Raw genomic sequence first — 18,881 nt, 5'->3', positions numbered from 1 at the left:
CTGATTTTGTATTTATTCTGCATATGTATATATCTGTTTGTTGTTTCTCTCAACAAAATATAATCTCCTTGATGAGAAGAACGATTTCCTTTTTGGCTTTCTATTCCTAGCAAGGTACAAATTAGAAGCACTAGCAGCAAGTAAGAGTAGCAATGACAGTAAAAGAGGGAAGTGGGAGGAGGAGGAAGAGTCACAGCAACTAATCTTTATATAGCATTTTACATATACTAACTCATATAATTTGAACATAGTAGGTGTTTAAAAAAATTTTTTGACTAACTGATTTTGTGACTTTCTTTGGCACCGTGCATTATCCTGGGAATGACAAGAGACAATACATTCAAAAAAGTAAGGAAATAGAAAAGGTGGCAGGAGTAAGAACTGGTCAGCCAGTTTCAGAGTTCAGAGCTTTGGTAATATCAAACTGTAGCTATGCTTAAAGCACTGGTAGTTAGCTAAAGTAGAATGGTGATGGTGGTCACAAATTGACCTCTTAAAATAAAAGAGAATGCTCTATTTAATAATCATTCCCAATTTAACCTAGATCATGTTCTACCTAATAGACCACACCAACAAGGTATAATAGAAAGAACCCCGGACTAGAATTCCAAACATCTGATGTTTCCCCCCCACCTCCACCACTTACTAGCTAGCTGTGTGTTACTCAGTCCTTTTGGGACTCAGCTTCCTCATCTGCAAAATGAAGGAGCTGGATTAGATCATCTCTAAGTTATCTTCCAGCTATAACATTCTATGATTCTACAGTTAGCCCAGCATGGCCAATATATTCTTAATAGACTTAAAGAAAAAAAAAAAACCTAAAACATGTGAATGTAATATACTTTAAATGACCATAGTTTATTTAAAAGATAGCAAATGAAGTTAGATCAAAAAGAATATTTACTTGGTTAAAAAAAATATCACAACTGGTTATTTACTTACTTTAGAGGTAGTTCTGTGGTCCACATTTATTCCAAGGACATTTTCTAACCATTCTCTAAATGTTGGCAAAACCATGCCACTAAGAGGGTACCTGAAATACAGGGGAGGCAAAATGACATTCTTAACACCTCTTAGAAAGATTTTAACATACTTCAAAAAAATAGCTTCATTTTAAAAAACAAGATCCCAATGCAGAGGGTCAAGAAAATAAACAGGAAATAAATGTCAACATTACTGGAATCTGTGGTTTTTTAGAACTCTTTCTACCAACAAAGATTAGCAATAGTGTTGAAGCTTACAGGTTTATAGATATGTTGCCTAGAGCACGGAGAGAACATGATTTGCCTAGGACACAACCAGAATAGAAGGTAGCATGTGAACCCCCGTCTTCTCTACCCCACTATTTCACACTTCCTTGCTGTAAGACCAACAAGAGCAGTACATAAACATCTAAATTGAGAAAGAAGAAATAACTTTTTCAGTTGGAGAGGAAAAAGGAGGAGAGAATCAGGAAAGCTTCCTGGAAGAGGGAACATCTAATTTAGGCCTTGAAAGAAAAGAATGGGGGAGGCTGGGTGGCGTAATGAATCAAGCACCAGCCCTGGAGTTAGGAGGACCTGAGTTCAAATCCAGCCTCAGACACTTAACACAAAACTAATCGTGTGACCTTGGGCAAGTCCCTTAACCACAACTGCCCTGCCTTCCCCCTCCAAAAAGCAAAGAAAATAAATTAATTTTTTAATAAAAGAAAAGAATGAAAGAAAAAAAATGTACTCAGAAAGGAGTAAATTACAGAAATGCTTGAATGGATGAAAAAATTAAAATATCAGGTGGAACAGGGCTTCAGCTTGTAGTCAAGTTTGGCTGGAAACACAGAGAGCACATGAAGGGAGTAGGAAATGATACCTGAAAAGTAGGGTGAATAATTGTAAAAGGCATTAAATGCCAGGCTGATTTATCTTCAGCTGTAGAAGCAATAAAAAATTTAAGACTCCTGATGCTTTGGTGAAACATCTATTTATTAGAAAGCTCATTTTGGCAGAAGTGTGAAGGATGAATCGGAGAATAAAGGAGACTGAAGGCAAAGAGAGACACTGAGTAGTTAACTGACCAGACAATATTAAAGAACTGATCTAGGACGTTATAGTGTGAATGAGGAAGAGCAGATGAACTGGAGATATTATAGAGAAAGAACTGACAAGGCATCCTAGTGACTGTAGCACCAGACCTGGAATCAGGAAGATCTGGATCCAAATCTTGCCTCAGACACTTGCTAGCTGTGTGGCCCTAGAAGAGCCTCTCAACCTCTGTCTCAGTTTTCTCATCTGTAAAACAAGGAAGCTAGATTCAGTGGGCTATGGTCCCTCCTATCCCTATGTGAAAGAGAGAAAGAAAACACTAAAAAAAGACTCCAAGAGCTGAAGCCTAAATAATTAGGAAAGTGATGATATCATCAACAGAATTATGGAAACTGGGAAGAAGAGCAAGATATTGCTGTTCTTGCTGCCGAAGTCCTCAACATGATCTCAGTTTTAGACACAGTGAGTCTGAGGTGCTGAAATGTTCAGGCAGAGATGTTCAGCAAACAGATGGAAATATAGGCCTAAAACTCAGGGAAGGAATGGGAACTAGATGAATGAATTTAGAAGTTACCTGCAAAGAAGTGATAAGTAAAGCTACAGGAATGGATGACATCCCCAAGAGAATAAAGAGAGTTAGCTGAAGAGTGAGGAAAGGGAGAAGGAGAAAGAGAAGGAAAGGGAAAGGAAGAGGGAGATTTTAAATTTTAGCAAAATTTTCACTTCAAATGGTTCAAAGGAGGGTTGCTATTTAAAGGGTAAGCTTCAATTATCTAGAAAATTCACTTATGTTCATTTATTCATTAAATTACTTATTATTTATTAAATTGTTAAATAGTAAGAGATACAAATAAAAATATGCTAAACAGTCCGTACCCTCAGGAAGCTTCCATTCCAATGGGAGAAGATGACACATAAAAGGGAGGTGGGAGGTGGGAAGGAGAATATGTGCAATAGCATAACTGGTAATGTCTAGCAAGTGCTGTGGAGATTTGGAACCAAGCAAGATAAGATCAAATCTGGCCTATCAAACCCAAGCGTTGTTCCAGGGATGGAGTCCAATTTTCTAGTAGAGCAGGAATAGATGTGATGGCTCTATAGACAACATGGCTGGAAATGTCCTGAAAGTTTTGTAGAGGCCTAGAACCAAGCAAGTTAAAGCCAAAGAAAATGATGATGATGATGGTAACTTACACTTGGATAATAATAAACATAATATATTATAATGCATTACACTGACTTGTTATGTTGTATGTTATGTTATACAATTATATTTCGTTATATATGCTATATATAATAATAAATAACAGCAAGCATTTTAAGGCTTGCAAAGCACTTTGCGTGCACACATATATGTATAGATGTGTGTATATATAGATGTGTGTATGTATGTATGTATATTCTCACACACACACAGATACACAGACACTTCTCATTTTACATGAGTGAACCATTTCATAAACCTCTATGGAAGGCAATTTTTACATAATGCAAATTTGCCCCTGGATGTGGGGGAGTGAGGCAGGTAAGAAGGAGGTCACACATGGTTCAACAACAGGTGGCAGGGACAGAGAAGGGAGAGCAAGAGGAGGAACACAAGGCAGACAGACATAAGACAGAGACATGGAGGCAGACACACAGGCTGAGCAGGACAAAGGTCACCTCTCTCAGTGCCAGAGGTTACAAGCCAAACCTCTATCTAGTGCCAGCAGTGACGGTAGTCTCTTAGGATCCATTCTTCTGCTTTCATTTGGAGGGTTTGGGGTTTTTTTGAGGGGAAGAGGGCAGAGTCACAGTTCACTGAGCCAAGAGGGGGGCACAGGAGAAAGAGGTGGAAGGAGAAAGAGTACTCTAGTGTATAGTAAAGTTAACATAGGTGGGGTTTTTTGGAATGTGGATTTCTTTCAAAATTCAAAGTTAAATTTTAATCATGTGAATTATGAATTTACATAAATATGTATTTACTTAAATATGAATTTACAGAAAGCAAGAACTCTGTATGTGTACAAATAGAAAAATAATCTTATTTGATCTTCACAAGAATCTTGGGAAATAGGCTATTATTTATTATTCCCATTTTAGAAATAAGGAAACCGAGACAGAGGTTAAGTGACTTACCCAAGGTCACATACATAACTAATAAGTTTCCGAGTTAAAATTTGAACTAGGGTCATCCTAACTCTAAGTTCACCATACCACCTAGCTACCTTTCAAAGTATAGAAGTGTTCCAGGGCTAGAATCTGGTGAGGAGGGAAGAGAGGAGCTTTCACTATACTATTTAAAACTACCAGTACAGTTTTGATTATCCTAATGGATGATTTATAACAAAGGTTTTCTCAACCAGAGGATCATGACCTAACAAAAGATCACAAAGATTTCCACAGTCATCACGTCTTCCACTCTGTGGCTTGAAGACACTAATCCTTATCTGTGAAGTGACCACAGGTCTATGACCTAACCAATCAGTAACTAATACTCTTAGTGACCAATAAACACAAGATTTATCATATACACTCACCAGAAATAATGAAGATTAAAGGTTAGTTCTCATAAAGAAAAAGTTCAAAATCCTTGAACTACAACAAACTCCTGTTATTGACTATATATGAAATTTTCTCTTTTGGACCTTACAAAGGAGATACTCTCTATTTCCTAGCAGCTACAATCCTTGGACTTGGACTCTACCACACTGTACTTTTAGGAAGCCTCTTCCCCACTAAACCCATCAGCCTTCTTCAGGATCAAGTTCAAATTTGTCCTCAGATACTTACTTACTAGCTGTGTGATCCCTGGGCAAATCACTTCACCTGCTTGCCTTAGTCTCCTCAACTCTAAAATGGCAATAATAATCTTACCTACCTTCCAGCCTTATTCTGAAGATTAAGTGAGCTATTTCTACAGTACTTAGCACTGTGCCTGGTATAAAGCAGGAGCTTAATAAATGCTTCAAGAAAATTTTAAAAAGAGAAGGTCCAAGAATTATACTGGTAACCACAAAATATTAAAAGAACTAAAGGAAGAACTTCAGAATCTTGGATCAATCCTATAGAAGACTTATGTAAATACATATAGAAAAATTAAACAGCATAAGAAAGCATAGATAAGTTGTAATTGATACCAGTACAGAGTTTATCAGATCATATAGCCATTTAAATTACACAAATGTTAAATTTTACTTAACCACACATCTTTCATTGGTCCCCATGAACATTACTGTAATACTATAGATACATGCTGTGGCAGCTAGGTGCTGCAGTAGACTGCTGGGCCTAGAGTCGTAAAGACTCATTTTCCTATGTTCAAATCTGGCCTCTAACACTCACTAGCTGTGTGACACTGGACTAGTCACTTAACCTTGTTTGTCTCAGTTTTCTCCTCTGAGGATGAAAATGAGCCAGATTGGGAAACAGCAAACCACTCCAGTATCTTTACCAAGAAAAAATGGGATCACAAAGAGTTGGACGTGACTAAAATGATTGAACAACAACATAAATGGATATGTGTTTATACTTCACATAGAAGTAAATATATCTATTTCTATTGCCTATCCCCATGAAGTTTATATCCTGTCAATACAATATCCCATCGAGTACTATTCCACCAAGTCTCTAAAATGTCTCATTTGCAACTAAGTTCTCCAGTTAACTCATGATATATTTTTTTTGTTTCCAGCATTTTTCATATTAGCATATATATGTATTTTATCTGGGCTGGATTTTTCCCTGCAATTTCCCATTTTATCTCATTTTAGGTAGATCGACTACTGTCACTGCTATTTTTCCTCAAGCATGCCACCAAATTCCTTGATTTTGCACTCTCAATTTTTTGTTTAAAAACTACTCCAATTTTTAGTGCCAATATCCTGCTGCCATATGGTCTATCCTATTCCAAAAGATTCCTCAGTTCATGCATATCATATAATCTTTGCCCTTTCAAAAGCCACATGAAAAAAATTCAGTAAAATTACTTTGTACATAATACTTTCTATTTGATCTAAGGAAATTTAGGATTTAAAAGTTTCTGAAAAAACTCTTGCCTGGAGATGGAGAAAATCATATCACAATTACTTAGATTTATCTACTTCCTATCATCTTATGGTTAACTGTAATGAACACTGTGTCTCATAGTTACACTAAAATACAATTATCCTTTGAAATTTTTCACAAAAAACATTTATACCTTATCTTAGAGGCAAACATTCTCTTAGTTCAGGTATATTATCAGGTCTAAATGAAGGCATCACAAATATTACAACAGTTAACAAAAGAAATTTTACTTTGCTCCTACATACAGCAAAGAAGCAACAAGAATGCATTCTGCTGCTCTGGATAAAGCCTCTCTGTTTCCATAAGGAAATCCAGACAGTCAATAGGGGAAAGTGTGGTGATCAAGTCAGGGGGTCCCAACACCACACAGATGGGATTTTTTTATGCCCCTTACATGACTAGGAAATTGTGTCAAGGGAAGCAGAGTCCAATCAGGTCCCCAAATCAGCTCTGCTGTGTATTAGGGAAACTAAGTCCTAACAACGGAGAAATAACTGGTCTTATCACACTTTAGAAACCTTGTAAAAACCAAATGTTATATATAGCATATGGCTAAATCTTCATACTTACGTTTCTTCATAATTTCCCAGTAAAATATAAGCTCTCTGAGGGCAGGGACTATTTTTTTTTTACTTTTGTCTAGGGTCTAACAGTGCACTCACTGTACATTGTAGGTAGTTAATAAATACTTTTGAAATTGAATAATTATTTCCTCCCAAAATACATATAAATATTATTTAGATTGCCAACACTCAAAATATCCAGGTCATATTACATTATAGTACACCAATATACACTCCATTTAAAAAAATAAATGAATTTTACCTTTTTCCAGTCAATTCAATTTGGCCCTTCTTATTAAAGATGAACTTGGAATCATTATATCCCCATCCATTCCACTTCATAAGTCCTTGCCTAATTGAAAAAGAAAAATATATAAATGAGATCCTAGTTAAACAACCCCAATGTGAACAAAAGCCTTGACAATTTTCATAAGCATGTAAAAAGTCTTCATAGTTACTAAGAAAAACATTAGTTTACTGTAAAGACGTATGTGAATTGATATAAAGTGAAATAAGCAGAACCAGAACACTATATTCCGTAACAATATTGCAACAATGATCAACTGTAAAACACTTACCTACTCTGATCAATTCAATGATCCAAGACATCTTCAAAGGACTCATAACGAAAAACGCTCTCCACCTCCAGAGAGAGAATGGATAGACTCTGAGTACAAATTAAAGTGTACCTTTTTTTGCTTTATCTTTCTTGGGGACTTTTCTGTGTGCTTTCTTTTGTAATACAGCTAATGTGGAAATATGTTTTGTATGACTTCACATGTATAATCAATTTGTATGACTTTACATATAAAATCAAAATGCTTGCCCTCTCAAGTGATGGGGGATGGGTGGGAGGGAAGAAAAGAATATGGAACTAAAAATTTTTAAGAATGTTAAAGGGGAGGCCAGGTAGCACAGCGAGTAAGAGCACCGGCTCCACTGTCAGGATGACTTGTGGATCGAATCCGGGCTTAGACACTTAGCACCCACCCAGAAACACCTGACCGTGTAACCGTGTGCAAGTTACTTAACCCCAATTGCTTAGGGGCAGCCAGGAGGCTCAGCGAGTAAGAGCACTGGCTCCAGTGTTGGGATGACCTGGGGTTCAAATCCGGGCTCAGATACTTAGCACCACACCCAGAAATAACTGGCTGTGTAACCTTGAGCAAGTTACTTAACCCCAATCGCTTTAAAAAAAAAAAAAGAATAAATGTTCAAATATTTTTTACATGTAATTGGGAAATATTTAGTGAAATAAGAAATTCTTAAAAGAAAAATATTAGTTTAGATATAATGAAATATACATCAGAGAATGTCATATTAGCAACATTTGTAAATTATTTCACCCTTAATTTACTTCAAATTGAGATTAAAATTGACTCTATTATTTTCTTATTGATCCTATTTACAAATAATTGGTTTTGTCCTGTACCTGCTTAAGTCATGTTTCTTTGTTTCTGAATTTAGTTCAGAGTTCAGATGGCCTATAATGGGTTAAGTTTAAAATCCAGCATTCTTGCTTCAAGGAATTTAACTTTAACTGGCCTTGGAGAATATGTGCAAATAGAAAGGAAGTTAGGGCCTAATATTTTTATGCCTCAACTATCCTTCAAGGATGTCTGGTTTGCTGTTCAAAAGTCTGTGCCCACTAGTTCACATCTGAACTCAAAGAGCACTTATTAGTCTCATGAGAGAAGGTGGGGTAAGCTGTCATTGCTAGTCTCCATTACCAAACTTCCAACCAATCACGTTGTTTCCTGTACCTCATCTCTGTAAAAAAAAAAAAAAAATCATGCTGCTCTTAATTCCATGATGTCACCTTACCTGTTCTATTCTTTATTCCATACTCCCCAAACCCTATATAAGAAGAACTGTCTTCCTAATTCTTGACAGGCAGCATGCTCCTGCTAATAAATCTGCCTCAGTTTATTCTTCTTAAAATTCAATCATGATAACATATACTAAGTGGCACTCTAAACAATTGCAGGATTTGCAGCTGAAAGGAGACTTTTAGATATCATCTAGTCCAAAGTTGGCAAACGATAGCCCCATGGCCAAATCCAGCATTCTGTATGCTTTCTACTGAGCTTGATCTTGTCTAGCCACCTCCTTTTACTAATGAGGAACTTGAAAACTAGGAAGATAAACTGATATGACCAAGATCCCAAAGCTCAGTCGATACTCAATTGGAGGTAATATTATTAATGCTGTCCTTAATAGCCACAAAGATTTTACCCTGTGTACTAAAGGTCTTCTTCAAATTCTCTTCATTCAATTATTCAAAAAGTATTTATTAAGTGCTTAATATGTGCCTGGCTCTATGCTAAGCCCATTAGGAAACAAAGACAAAAGTAAAAGTCCTTGCACCCTTTGGGAGCTTATAATCCAAATGAGAGAGCCCAGGGGTACACATTTAGGCATAAACAAAATAGCTAAAAGGATCATTTTGAGGAGAAGCACTAGCCACTGGGGGTAGGCAATAAGGAAAGGTTTATATGTAGAAGGGTGCTTGAAAGGAGCCTTAAAGTAAACTAGGGATCACAGGAGAAATCGTAAGATGAGTGAAAAGAGAACATATTTTAGGTATGGGGGAAAGCCAGTGTAAAGATATGAAATGCTCCATCTCAAGAACAGCAAGGGAGCCAGGCTGCACTGGGCTTTACCTATCAATTAGGAGGTTATATTTTATCTGATGGACAGGTAGGTGGAACAGTGGATAGAGTGCTGGATCTAGAATCAGGAAGACATCTTCCTGAATTCAAATCTGGCCTCAGATCCTTACTAGTTGTATGACCCTGGGCAAGTCACTTAATCCTACTTGTCTCAGTTTCCTCATGTAAAAAATGAGCTGAATAAGGAAATGGCAAACCACTCCATTATCTTTGCTAAGAAAACCCCAAGTGGGGTCCCTAAAAATGGGACACGACTAAAAAAAATGAACAACAACAATTTGATCTAAAAGTACTAGGGAGCCACTGGAGTTCCCTGAAGGACTTAGTCAGACATTAGTTTTGGTAGCTCTATGAAGGACAGACTGAGAAGAGGGACTCGAGGAAGAAAGAAAATATGAAGTTATTGAGGAGATAAAAATAAGATTACATTATTACCTCTGGCTCTCATTAAATACAAAGGTTCGGCAGCAGCAGGGTGGTTACTATGTAAAGAATTCTTTGGCCATAGAAACCCATGAAACAAAGAGAAAAACAATAAACCAACAAACCAATAGTTTGTTTTATTAGTGACTACCAGACATCTCAAGGAGAGGGGGGTGAGGGAAAACAGGAACACATTTAAACCAAAAACCAAGGTCAAATCCTTAGGATTTATGGTAGGTTTTTGTTTGTTTTTTTATACATACCATAAAAGTTTCATAGTCAAATGAAATATAAAAGAATACAACCTTTGGTACACATTAGAAAGATTCTGTGTGTGCCAAAGGGCATTACAGAATTACTATATGTTTTTCTATAAGGGGAATTTCCTATTGATAGGAGGGACCTTAGGAATCATTCTAACTCCATCCTTTCTTTTTAAAAATGTTTATGTATATTTGCTTTTACATCATCTTAATTTCCAAATACATTCATCCCTTCTCTCATATCTAGCAAGTCATTCTTTGTAGGGAAGAAAAAAAGTTACTCAACAAAATCAAACATCACTTGCACCAAACTTGACAGTATATGCATTATTCCACGCCCACAGTCTCCCCCTGCACCCTTCAGCAAAGAGGGAGGTAAATTTTCTTATCTCTACTCAGGAGACAAGGATGAGCAATTTAATTATACATTATTCAGGTTTTTTTTTGTACTTTACTTTTGCATTACAACTATATGTGTTTTCCTGATTCTGCTTATTCTACTCTGCATTAATTTGAATGTCTTCCCATACTTCCATGAATTCTTCCATGAATATGTTCTTACAGTGATATCGCATTATATTAACGTACTATAATTTGTTTGCCATTCCCCAGCCACTCCCCAATTACTTCCAATTCTTTGTTACTACAAAAAAATAGTATCACAATAGATATATTATCTCTGTGGAGAATATGTCTAACAATGGAATCTCTAAGTCAAAGAGAATGTGTGTTTTAGTCATTTTTTAAAAATCATAATTCCCTAACTGCTTGGGGAGATTTGGAGAATCCAAACCTTTCATTTTACCAGTGAGGAAACTAATAAGGCCCATAGGCTGATTTGTCCAATGCCAAACTGCTAAGTGGTAGTAACAGTAAACCTCCTGCCCAGTTTCAATGTGATGTTCTTCCCATTACACCAGGCTGCTAACCTAAAGGGAATGTGATCATAATCTGACCAACTAAAACCCTCAACTAAACCATATCCATAAAAAAAAAAATGGTTCAGAGCTCTTTAGTACCTATCATCTCATTTGATCTTCTATATACTTGACTTTCTTTTTTTAATGTACTCTTTTTTTAAAATTTTATTTACTTTTAGTTTACAACAATCAGCTCCACAATCCCTTGAGTTCCAAATTTTCTCCCCCTTGCTCCCCACCAAGACGGCATACAATCCAATACAGGTTCAACAAATACCTTCACACTAAACATTAGTCAAGTTGTAAAGAAGAATTATAACCAATGGAATGAACAACACTGGAAGAAGGAACAAAACGAAACAAAACAAAAAAGAGAGAGAACAAGAAGTTCGATTCCATCTGCATTCAGACTCTAGTTCTTTCTCTGGATGTGGAGAGCCTCTCCATCATGGGTCCCTTGGAGTTGTCTTACAACCTTGCATTGGTAAGAGGAATCCAGTCTAAGTCAGTCATCACAGATACGAAGTGTCTGTAATTGTTGTACAAAGTTCTCCTCATTCTGCTCTCCTCACTCAGCATAAATTTATATAAGTTTCTCCATGAAGTCTATACTTGACTTTCAAAAGAAAAAGGCAAATAGGAAAACAAGCTATTTAAATATGGTAGGTCAGAAAATAGACTAACAACACTCAGGTTCTAGTTTTCAACTGACACCAGTTATTCTACTACACTGAAAATGCAGAGTACTGTATAACAAAAGAATATGGTGACAATAAATGCCAACACATGGACACAAGGTGGCAGTATTCTGTCATCATAATATACCAATTATAGTCTTCATTTCTTTATCCAATGGTAACCAATTCTTTACTGAAAGGTTTAACAGAGTTTATGTTATATAACACAATAATCTTTTCTTTTTCCATCAAATTATAAACTTTTGCTTATTAACATAATAGCTCTGTTAACTGGGTTATCTTAGAATGTTTCTCAGACTATTTATACTTCCTACTGACTTTGTTACTTTCTAAATATTTGTGTTTTGTCACAAATTAAGTTGTATTTTAATCCACCATTGATATTTCCAAAGAATAAAGTGCTAGACAGCTCACAGGACTGTTTTGAAGAAAGCACAATATAAATGTCATTTTTGTTTAATGGGTTTGCAGTCATGTTCAACTCTGTGACCCCATTTGGGTTTCTTTTCTTTTTTTTTTTTTTGGCAAAAACACTGGAATGATTTTGCCATTTCCTTCTCCAGCTCATTTTACAAGATGAGGAAATTCAGACAAACAAGATTAAGTGACTTGCCCAGGGTTACACAGCTAATTAAGTATCTAAAATGGGATTTGAACTCAGGTCTTCCTGACTCCAGGCTTAGCACATTATTCTCAATGTCACCTAGCTGCCCCATATAAATGTAATTAATTATTATTATTAATGAAGTTGGATACTTTCACTGTCATTAGAAAAAAAAAGATTTTTTTTTAAAGCAATTGGGGTTAAATAACTTGTTCAACTTTACACAGCCAGTTATTTCTGGGTGTGGTGGTAAGTACCTGAGCCCGGATTCAATCCCAGGTCATCTCGACTCTGGGGCCAGTGCTCTTACTCACTGGGCTACCTGGCCACCTTGAAAAAAAAAAGATTTTAAAAAATTTAGCTTTACACCATGTTAAACTAAAATAAAATCTAGTAAGGTTAGTGAATAATGATTATGTAAAGTAAGATATTAAGATTAATTTTAAAAATACAATAATGTTGGGAGGTTTCGATGAAGACTCTGAAAGGGTTCATCTTACCAAATAAGAGGAAAAAATGAATTAGACTGTCATAGCTAATGAAAATTAAACTTTTTTTAAAGTTTCACTAATGAGAATTTCCATAATTCTAATAAATGAAAAGGAAATAAGGCTTCAGTAATGTCATTTCAATTTGTACTTATGCAGCTCTAGCAAATGTTTAATCATTTCTTTCATAAATGAACAATAACATTAAAAATTACACGTAAGTACTGTTATTCTTGATTTGCAAAAATAAATATAAACTTAAACTGAGGCACTTGGAATCTAGTTCTAATTCTAACTATTCAGAAACAATTTAAACTAAGTCAAGTCAATATATATATAGCATGCCAAAGTTCTTAAGTAACATTTCAAATTAGGAAAGTTTTTATGACTTAAAAGACTTGAACCATTCAAAAGATAACATGGGGGGAAAAGAGACAAAGAAACTGCAATTTCTTCTCAAGAAAAAGTAAACTGAAGCAAGTAGGCTTTTAAATTCTAAGAATATAATATATGCATATGTATATATATACATGTGTGTGCATGCATGTACACATGTGTGCATATGTACATACATACATACATACATACATGTGTGTAGTTTCCTGATTGCTGAGGTGAGATATCTTTCAGAATCAATAGCTATCCCATCTGTCCATTAATTGAAGTTTAAATTGGAGTTGAAGATTAAACCAGTTGACTTTTCAAGATATATAAAAGAGTCTTATCGGCCCAATAACAGCATAGTTCTAAAAGCATTTAAAGAGCTCTGGCTTCCTCAAATAAAATGTTTCTTTTAAAAGAAAATCCAAGATAAGCAATTTGTATATGCCACTTCATCTTTATTCCCCAAAACTATTTCTAAAACCTTTTCAACAGAAAGGTTCTTGTGGGAAGAAAACGAAAATAAGTTCCAGCTAATATAAGTGCATCGAGTAGTACAAAAGAAAATGGGAAAGACTTCAATAAAACATGAAGGGTTTTATAATCAGTCAATTCATCTCTCCATGATCCTTGAATCCTGAAGATTCAAAGACAAAAGTACAGATTAATTAGATTCCAAGTTGTTGCATTTTCTAGATCACAATACAAACAACGCTTTTAGGACTAGATTTTGAAAATTATTTTTGAATGCTGCCAATTTTCAAGCAGTTAGTAGAAGAATACTTTGGTGTATTTTGCCTCTGATCCCACTTGTTCCATTCTTGATTTAGCTTCTTCCATCTTCAATAGTATGTGAGAGAGAAAAAACCTGGTTTGTGTTTAGAAAAACATAAACTCAAAAATAAATAACGTACGGAAAGGGTTTAAGTATCTTATCTCAATCTGGATAAACTTTTTCACTTTAAACAAAGTTTGTGAAGATTATACAGATGCAGTTTCAATAGTGATGATAAACATAATGAAGAAAGAGTTTCGAGTTTCACATGACAGAATTCTGGGGTTTGTTTTCCATACAGATTTCCCAAAAAGGAGTGTTTCTATGTAAACATAACACTGAACACAAAGAGTTCAAAAAAACTTCTTTTGTTTTGCCAAAATGTTAATGGTTTCTTCTAAAATTTCGCCTGATTCTCACAAACCGGCAAAGTTAAACCTTCTTTAAAGTTTAGCAACTCAACAGTAAAAATAATAATTTTTAAAAGAGTCAATTTGCAATTATCCAAAATTTAAATTTAAAACGTAATATGACAAATTAATCAGTGAATAAACATTTAGTGACCACCTCCATGCCATATATTGTGCTAGGTTCTAGCAATACAGAAGAAAAAAAATCCCTAGTCTGAAAGAGTTTACATTTTAATAGACATAATTTTATGATCCAAACAAGTCATACATTGTATACTTTTATATAAAGAGGGAAGAGAAAAAAACAATCATGTCCCAAGGAGGAATTCAATGTGGCACCTCAAATTGTCTAATAAAAATTTTTATGAATACAATTTAACATAAAAACCTCACAACTACAGTTTCACATTTTGCTATAAAATAATTTTTGTTAATTTCTAGCCAGCATAGTAAGTTTTGTCTGTGACCTGTTTGGTCCCATGTCTCAAAGCCATGTCTCCTTAGCAAAATTATTAGTTTTCCTTATGAAAATTAATGACTATAAGCTCTATCTAAAATGCTTCATATACAATAACTTTTACAAACTCAAAAGCATCAATGATGTTATCATTGTGGGCATTCCCTCTAATAATACTTAAGACCATCCACAAATGCCCATCCCACCAAATTTTTATTCACATCCTCCCATTAATCTGTCACAGGCCTGCTAAAATAGCTGCTGAGTTTAGCAATCTGTGAAACTTTGTTAATTTCTGGGGCAATTTTTTATAGTATTGTAGTTTTTAAAATGAGATGGTCTCTTCTATATCAAAAGCATTTTATCTTTTCCAACTTAAATATTAATATTTTTATAAATATATGAAGTATTTTACAAACCTTAAGGCACCATATGTTATTATTAGAAAGTTAAAAGATGTGAAGTTTTTGCAAATGCTTTAAAAGCTTTTTATAAAACTTTATACTTATAAAATTAACATATTATGATGCCACAAAAGTTTTAAATTATATTTTTAAAGTTCCAGAAAAAAATCGCCACTGGATAGCTTCCATTACTTGGATTTCTCACTAAGCTTTCCTTAAAATTTTTCCTACCTCTTACTGATTTAAGAAGTGATACTGCTCATAATTTTCATCCACTCTTATTCATAAGATTTTACAAAGAGTTTATTATATTTATTTGTTGCCTTTGGCTGCCACATCTCTCCATTAGGCAAGTAGTCAGTCAGTCAAGTCAGTCAACAAGCATTAAGTACTTACCTGTGTCAAAGTCAATGCTAATTCAAGAAGATAAAAAAAAAAAGGCAAAAATAGTCCCAGTCCTCAAAAAACTTTCAATCAAATGCAAATCAAGTAACTCACAAGTTTGTTTGGTTTTTTCCTCCCAACTATTTTGAATGAACGAATGCACTACTAAATGCAAAGCACTGTGTTAAGTCCTGGGGATACAAATAGAAAAGCAGGACAGCTCTTACTCTGTAGAAGCTCACATTCTAATGGGGGAAACAATGCACATGTAAGATTTCATCTGCAAATGAAATGGAAAAAAGCATCAAGGTCTTTAGGGTATGACAAAATTTCTCCTCTATACTGTCCTTATTTAATGTTTCTCTTCCGACAGTTCTTGGGCTTTAGGGTTCTGGGCTGTCACCATCAAGGCCTAGGGGGAACTGGTTGTCACGAAGGTAGTGGCAGTCATTTGACTTGTCTGGCAAATGTTGAGGTGTTAGCACCTCAGTGTGTGCTCTCTCAAATTTAGGGTGCCTTCTTTCAGCTAGGTCGGTTTGCCTGCCCTTTGTGGGGCAATTGGTTGGGAGCTGGTAAGGATGATAGCTTCTCTGAATGATGGCTGCAAATGCTGGGGTGGAAGCAGAAATGACAGATGGCATAGGTACTGCCACTCCCAGGACCTTTTTTGACAATATTCATGTTGGTGGCAACTGGTCAGCAGTTGTTGCTGGTAGTGATGAGGAAGGTGGGCCTTATCACCACAATGATTTCTCCCTTCAATTATGGCTGTGGGGGCAGGGCTAAAAGCAGTTCTGGTGGTTTGAAGGGCATTGCTATTCCCAAGGCTTTTGATTTCAGGCTCCTAGGCTATGTCCATCAGAGTCTGAAGGAAGATGGTAGTCAAGGTTTGACTTGCCTGGCATATGCTGCCTCTGGTCTTTCCCTTGGTGTGTGTTGCCATTCAATTTCTGATTTCCTTGGTATGGTAACTGATTTACATTAGTTAAACTTGTGCATGAAATGGGATAACCAGTCAATGTTATTTCATCCCTCTGTTCTTCTCCCACCAAGCCATGCCTTTTTTTGTATCAACAACTTATTTAAACAATAATTTAGTTAAACAAATCAGGCTAGAGTTATTTTAATTGGATACTATCTCTTTTTCACATTTTTGTGCTTTCGCAATTCTCTTTAATTCTAGTATCTTCTCTCTGTTGCTTATCTCCAATTTATCATATATTTATATTGTTAATTTGTGCATAGTTGTTTGCACATTGTCTCCCCCCCTTGAGCCCTTTGAAAGCAGAAATCTATTGCCTTTCTTTGTATCCTCAGTGCTAAGCACAATGCCTGACACATAGGAGGTACTTAATAAAACACCTATCGAGTGAATGAAATTCTTTGATCTCAGATAGTTCACTATTTGCTCAACAGAGCTAATAACTGTCTGAGTAGATCTGAATTCAGGTCTTTCTAACTCTAGGCCCAGCACTCTATCCACTATGCCATCTAAACTGCCTCAGAGGATTCACTGACTTGGACAGGAAAAAAATTATCTTTCTTTCCATTAACCTCTAACTGAAATTTAGCATCACCTTCAATTATGAATGTAAGAAAGAAATGAGAGTAGTATCAGCAGTTTCTGTGATTCAGTCACCAATAGAAATCACAGATATCTTCATATCACATTACAGATGTTGCAGATATCTCAAAATATTTTTACTCTCATCACTACTTTAAGTCTATTTCAGTATAATTAATTTCCTTTGTAATCCTATATAATTTTATGCCTTCAAAAATATCATTGTGAGGAGTCCATAGGCTTCACCATCCTGAAGAGAGTTCAAGATACAAAAATGGTTCCGAGAACCTGCACAAGATGGTCTCTAACATCCCTTCTCGAATACATGTTCTGTAAATTCTATGGTTTGAGTAGAGATTCTGGGAAGGGCATAGACACAAAGTTTCTCTCTAAGCTTATAACAAAGGATACATTGTTCACTAATCCAACTATGAAGAAAGAATGGAGCAAAACAACTGTTATTTCAAAGAATACAACATAAGCACCCTATCCTCTCTCTATCTTCCCACCTTTGCTCAGCTGGTCCCCATGCCTGGAATACCCATCCCTCCATAAAACCCTACACCTTTTGCTAAGTATGTGCCCACTCGCATCTTTTAAAGGTCAACTCAAATGTTACTGTCCTCCAGTAAACCTGACCTAATATCCCCCACCATGACTAATCTGCATCTTACCCAGACCCAAAGACTACATAGAATATATACTCAGGAGTACACAAACATTACTTTCTATTAAAATTATTTGTGTACTGCCATATCCCCAGATAAATAATAAGCTCAATGAGGTATTTAGTTGGTTCATCTAAACTTTGCATCTCACCCAATTTCTAGCAGAGTTCTATACACACAGCAAGTACTTTGAAATGCTTGCTTAACAACTACATATGTATAACCTATATCAAACTGTTTACTTTCTCAATAAAGAGGGGTGGGGAAGAGGGGGAGAATTTGGAACTTAAAATTTAAGAGTATAAAAAATTGTTTTTACATTTAACTGGGGGAAAATAAAATGCTAAATAAGAAAAAAAATTCGTGTTTAACTGAATAATGAAAACTATTTGAGTCACAGCCAACAATGAAGTGAAAAGTCTTTGTGGCAAGGGGGATCACCTTCCTCATCACCACCAGCAACAACTGCTAACCAGCTGCCATAAACAGGCAGATAGACATAGGAGCCCTGGCAGCAGCCATACCACCCCATCATTCCTGAAGAAAACTCTAGTAAAAGAAAAAACAAACAAACAATTTAGCTAAAGTGAACGGGAAGGGGCAGCTAGGTGGCGCAGTGAGTAAAGGGCCAGTCAGGAGGACCAGAGTTTGGTTCCGGCATGGGCCTCAGACACTTAACAACACCCACACAAAAAAAAAACTAGCCGTGTAACCTCGGGCAAATTACTTAACCCCAATTGCCCTCCAAAAAGGCAAAAAATAAATAAATATATATAAAGTGAAGGGGAAGGGAGAAGTGGAAAATAATGATATAATTACAATCATATAATTATATATATAAATATAATCATAATTATGATCATAATTATAATCATAAATTATCTCAATAAAGAGAACAACGAAAGACACTGAAATAAATCAGTTCAACTGGATCTAAACTGAGCTGATTAGTAAGTCTGAGAATCAGAAGGGCAAGTAAGTCAAGTCTACAAGCAGCCACATGCCAGGAACTGTGCTAAGCACTGTACACAAAAAAGGGCAACAAATAATCTCTGCACTCAATTCACAATCTAAAGGAGAAGACAATATGCAAACAATTATGTACAAACAAGACATACAAAGGTAAGTTAAATTAGAAA

At 35.6% G+C, this 18,881-nt stretch overlaps 1 protein-coding gene across 1 annotated transcript in view; it reads right to left on the bottom strand.

Annotated features, from left to right (window-relative positions):
• Positions 1-18,881, bottom strand: part of AGPS (alkylglycerone phosphate synthase) — a 152,792-nt gene that overhangs the window by 115,303 nt on the left and 18,608 nt on the right. Inside the window, exons 2-3 of the mRNA XM_069068480.1 lie at positions 6,894-6,983; positions 943-1,033 (exon numbers count right to left, since the gene is read on the bottom strand). Coding sequence (XP_068924581.1) covers positions 943-1,033; positions 6,894-6,983 — 181 coding nt within the window. The remainder of the gene's footprint in view (positions 1-942; positions 1,034-6,893; positions 6,984-18,881) is intronic.

The sequence above is a fragment of the Petaurus breviceps genome, unplaced genomic scaffold (assembly GCF_028583685.1).
Source record: "Petaurus breviceps papuanus isolate PSGF00001 unplaced genomic scaffold, PetGlider_PUasm1.0 90763, whole genome shotgun sequence".
In the NCBI taxonomy this organism is placed as follows: domain Eukaryota; kingdom Metazoa; phylum Chordata; class Mammalia; order Diprotodontia; family Petauridae; genus Petaurus; species Petaurus breviceps.
This window is presented reverse-complemented; position numbering and strand designations above follow the sequence as displayed.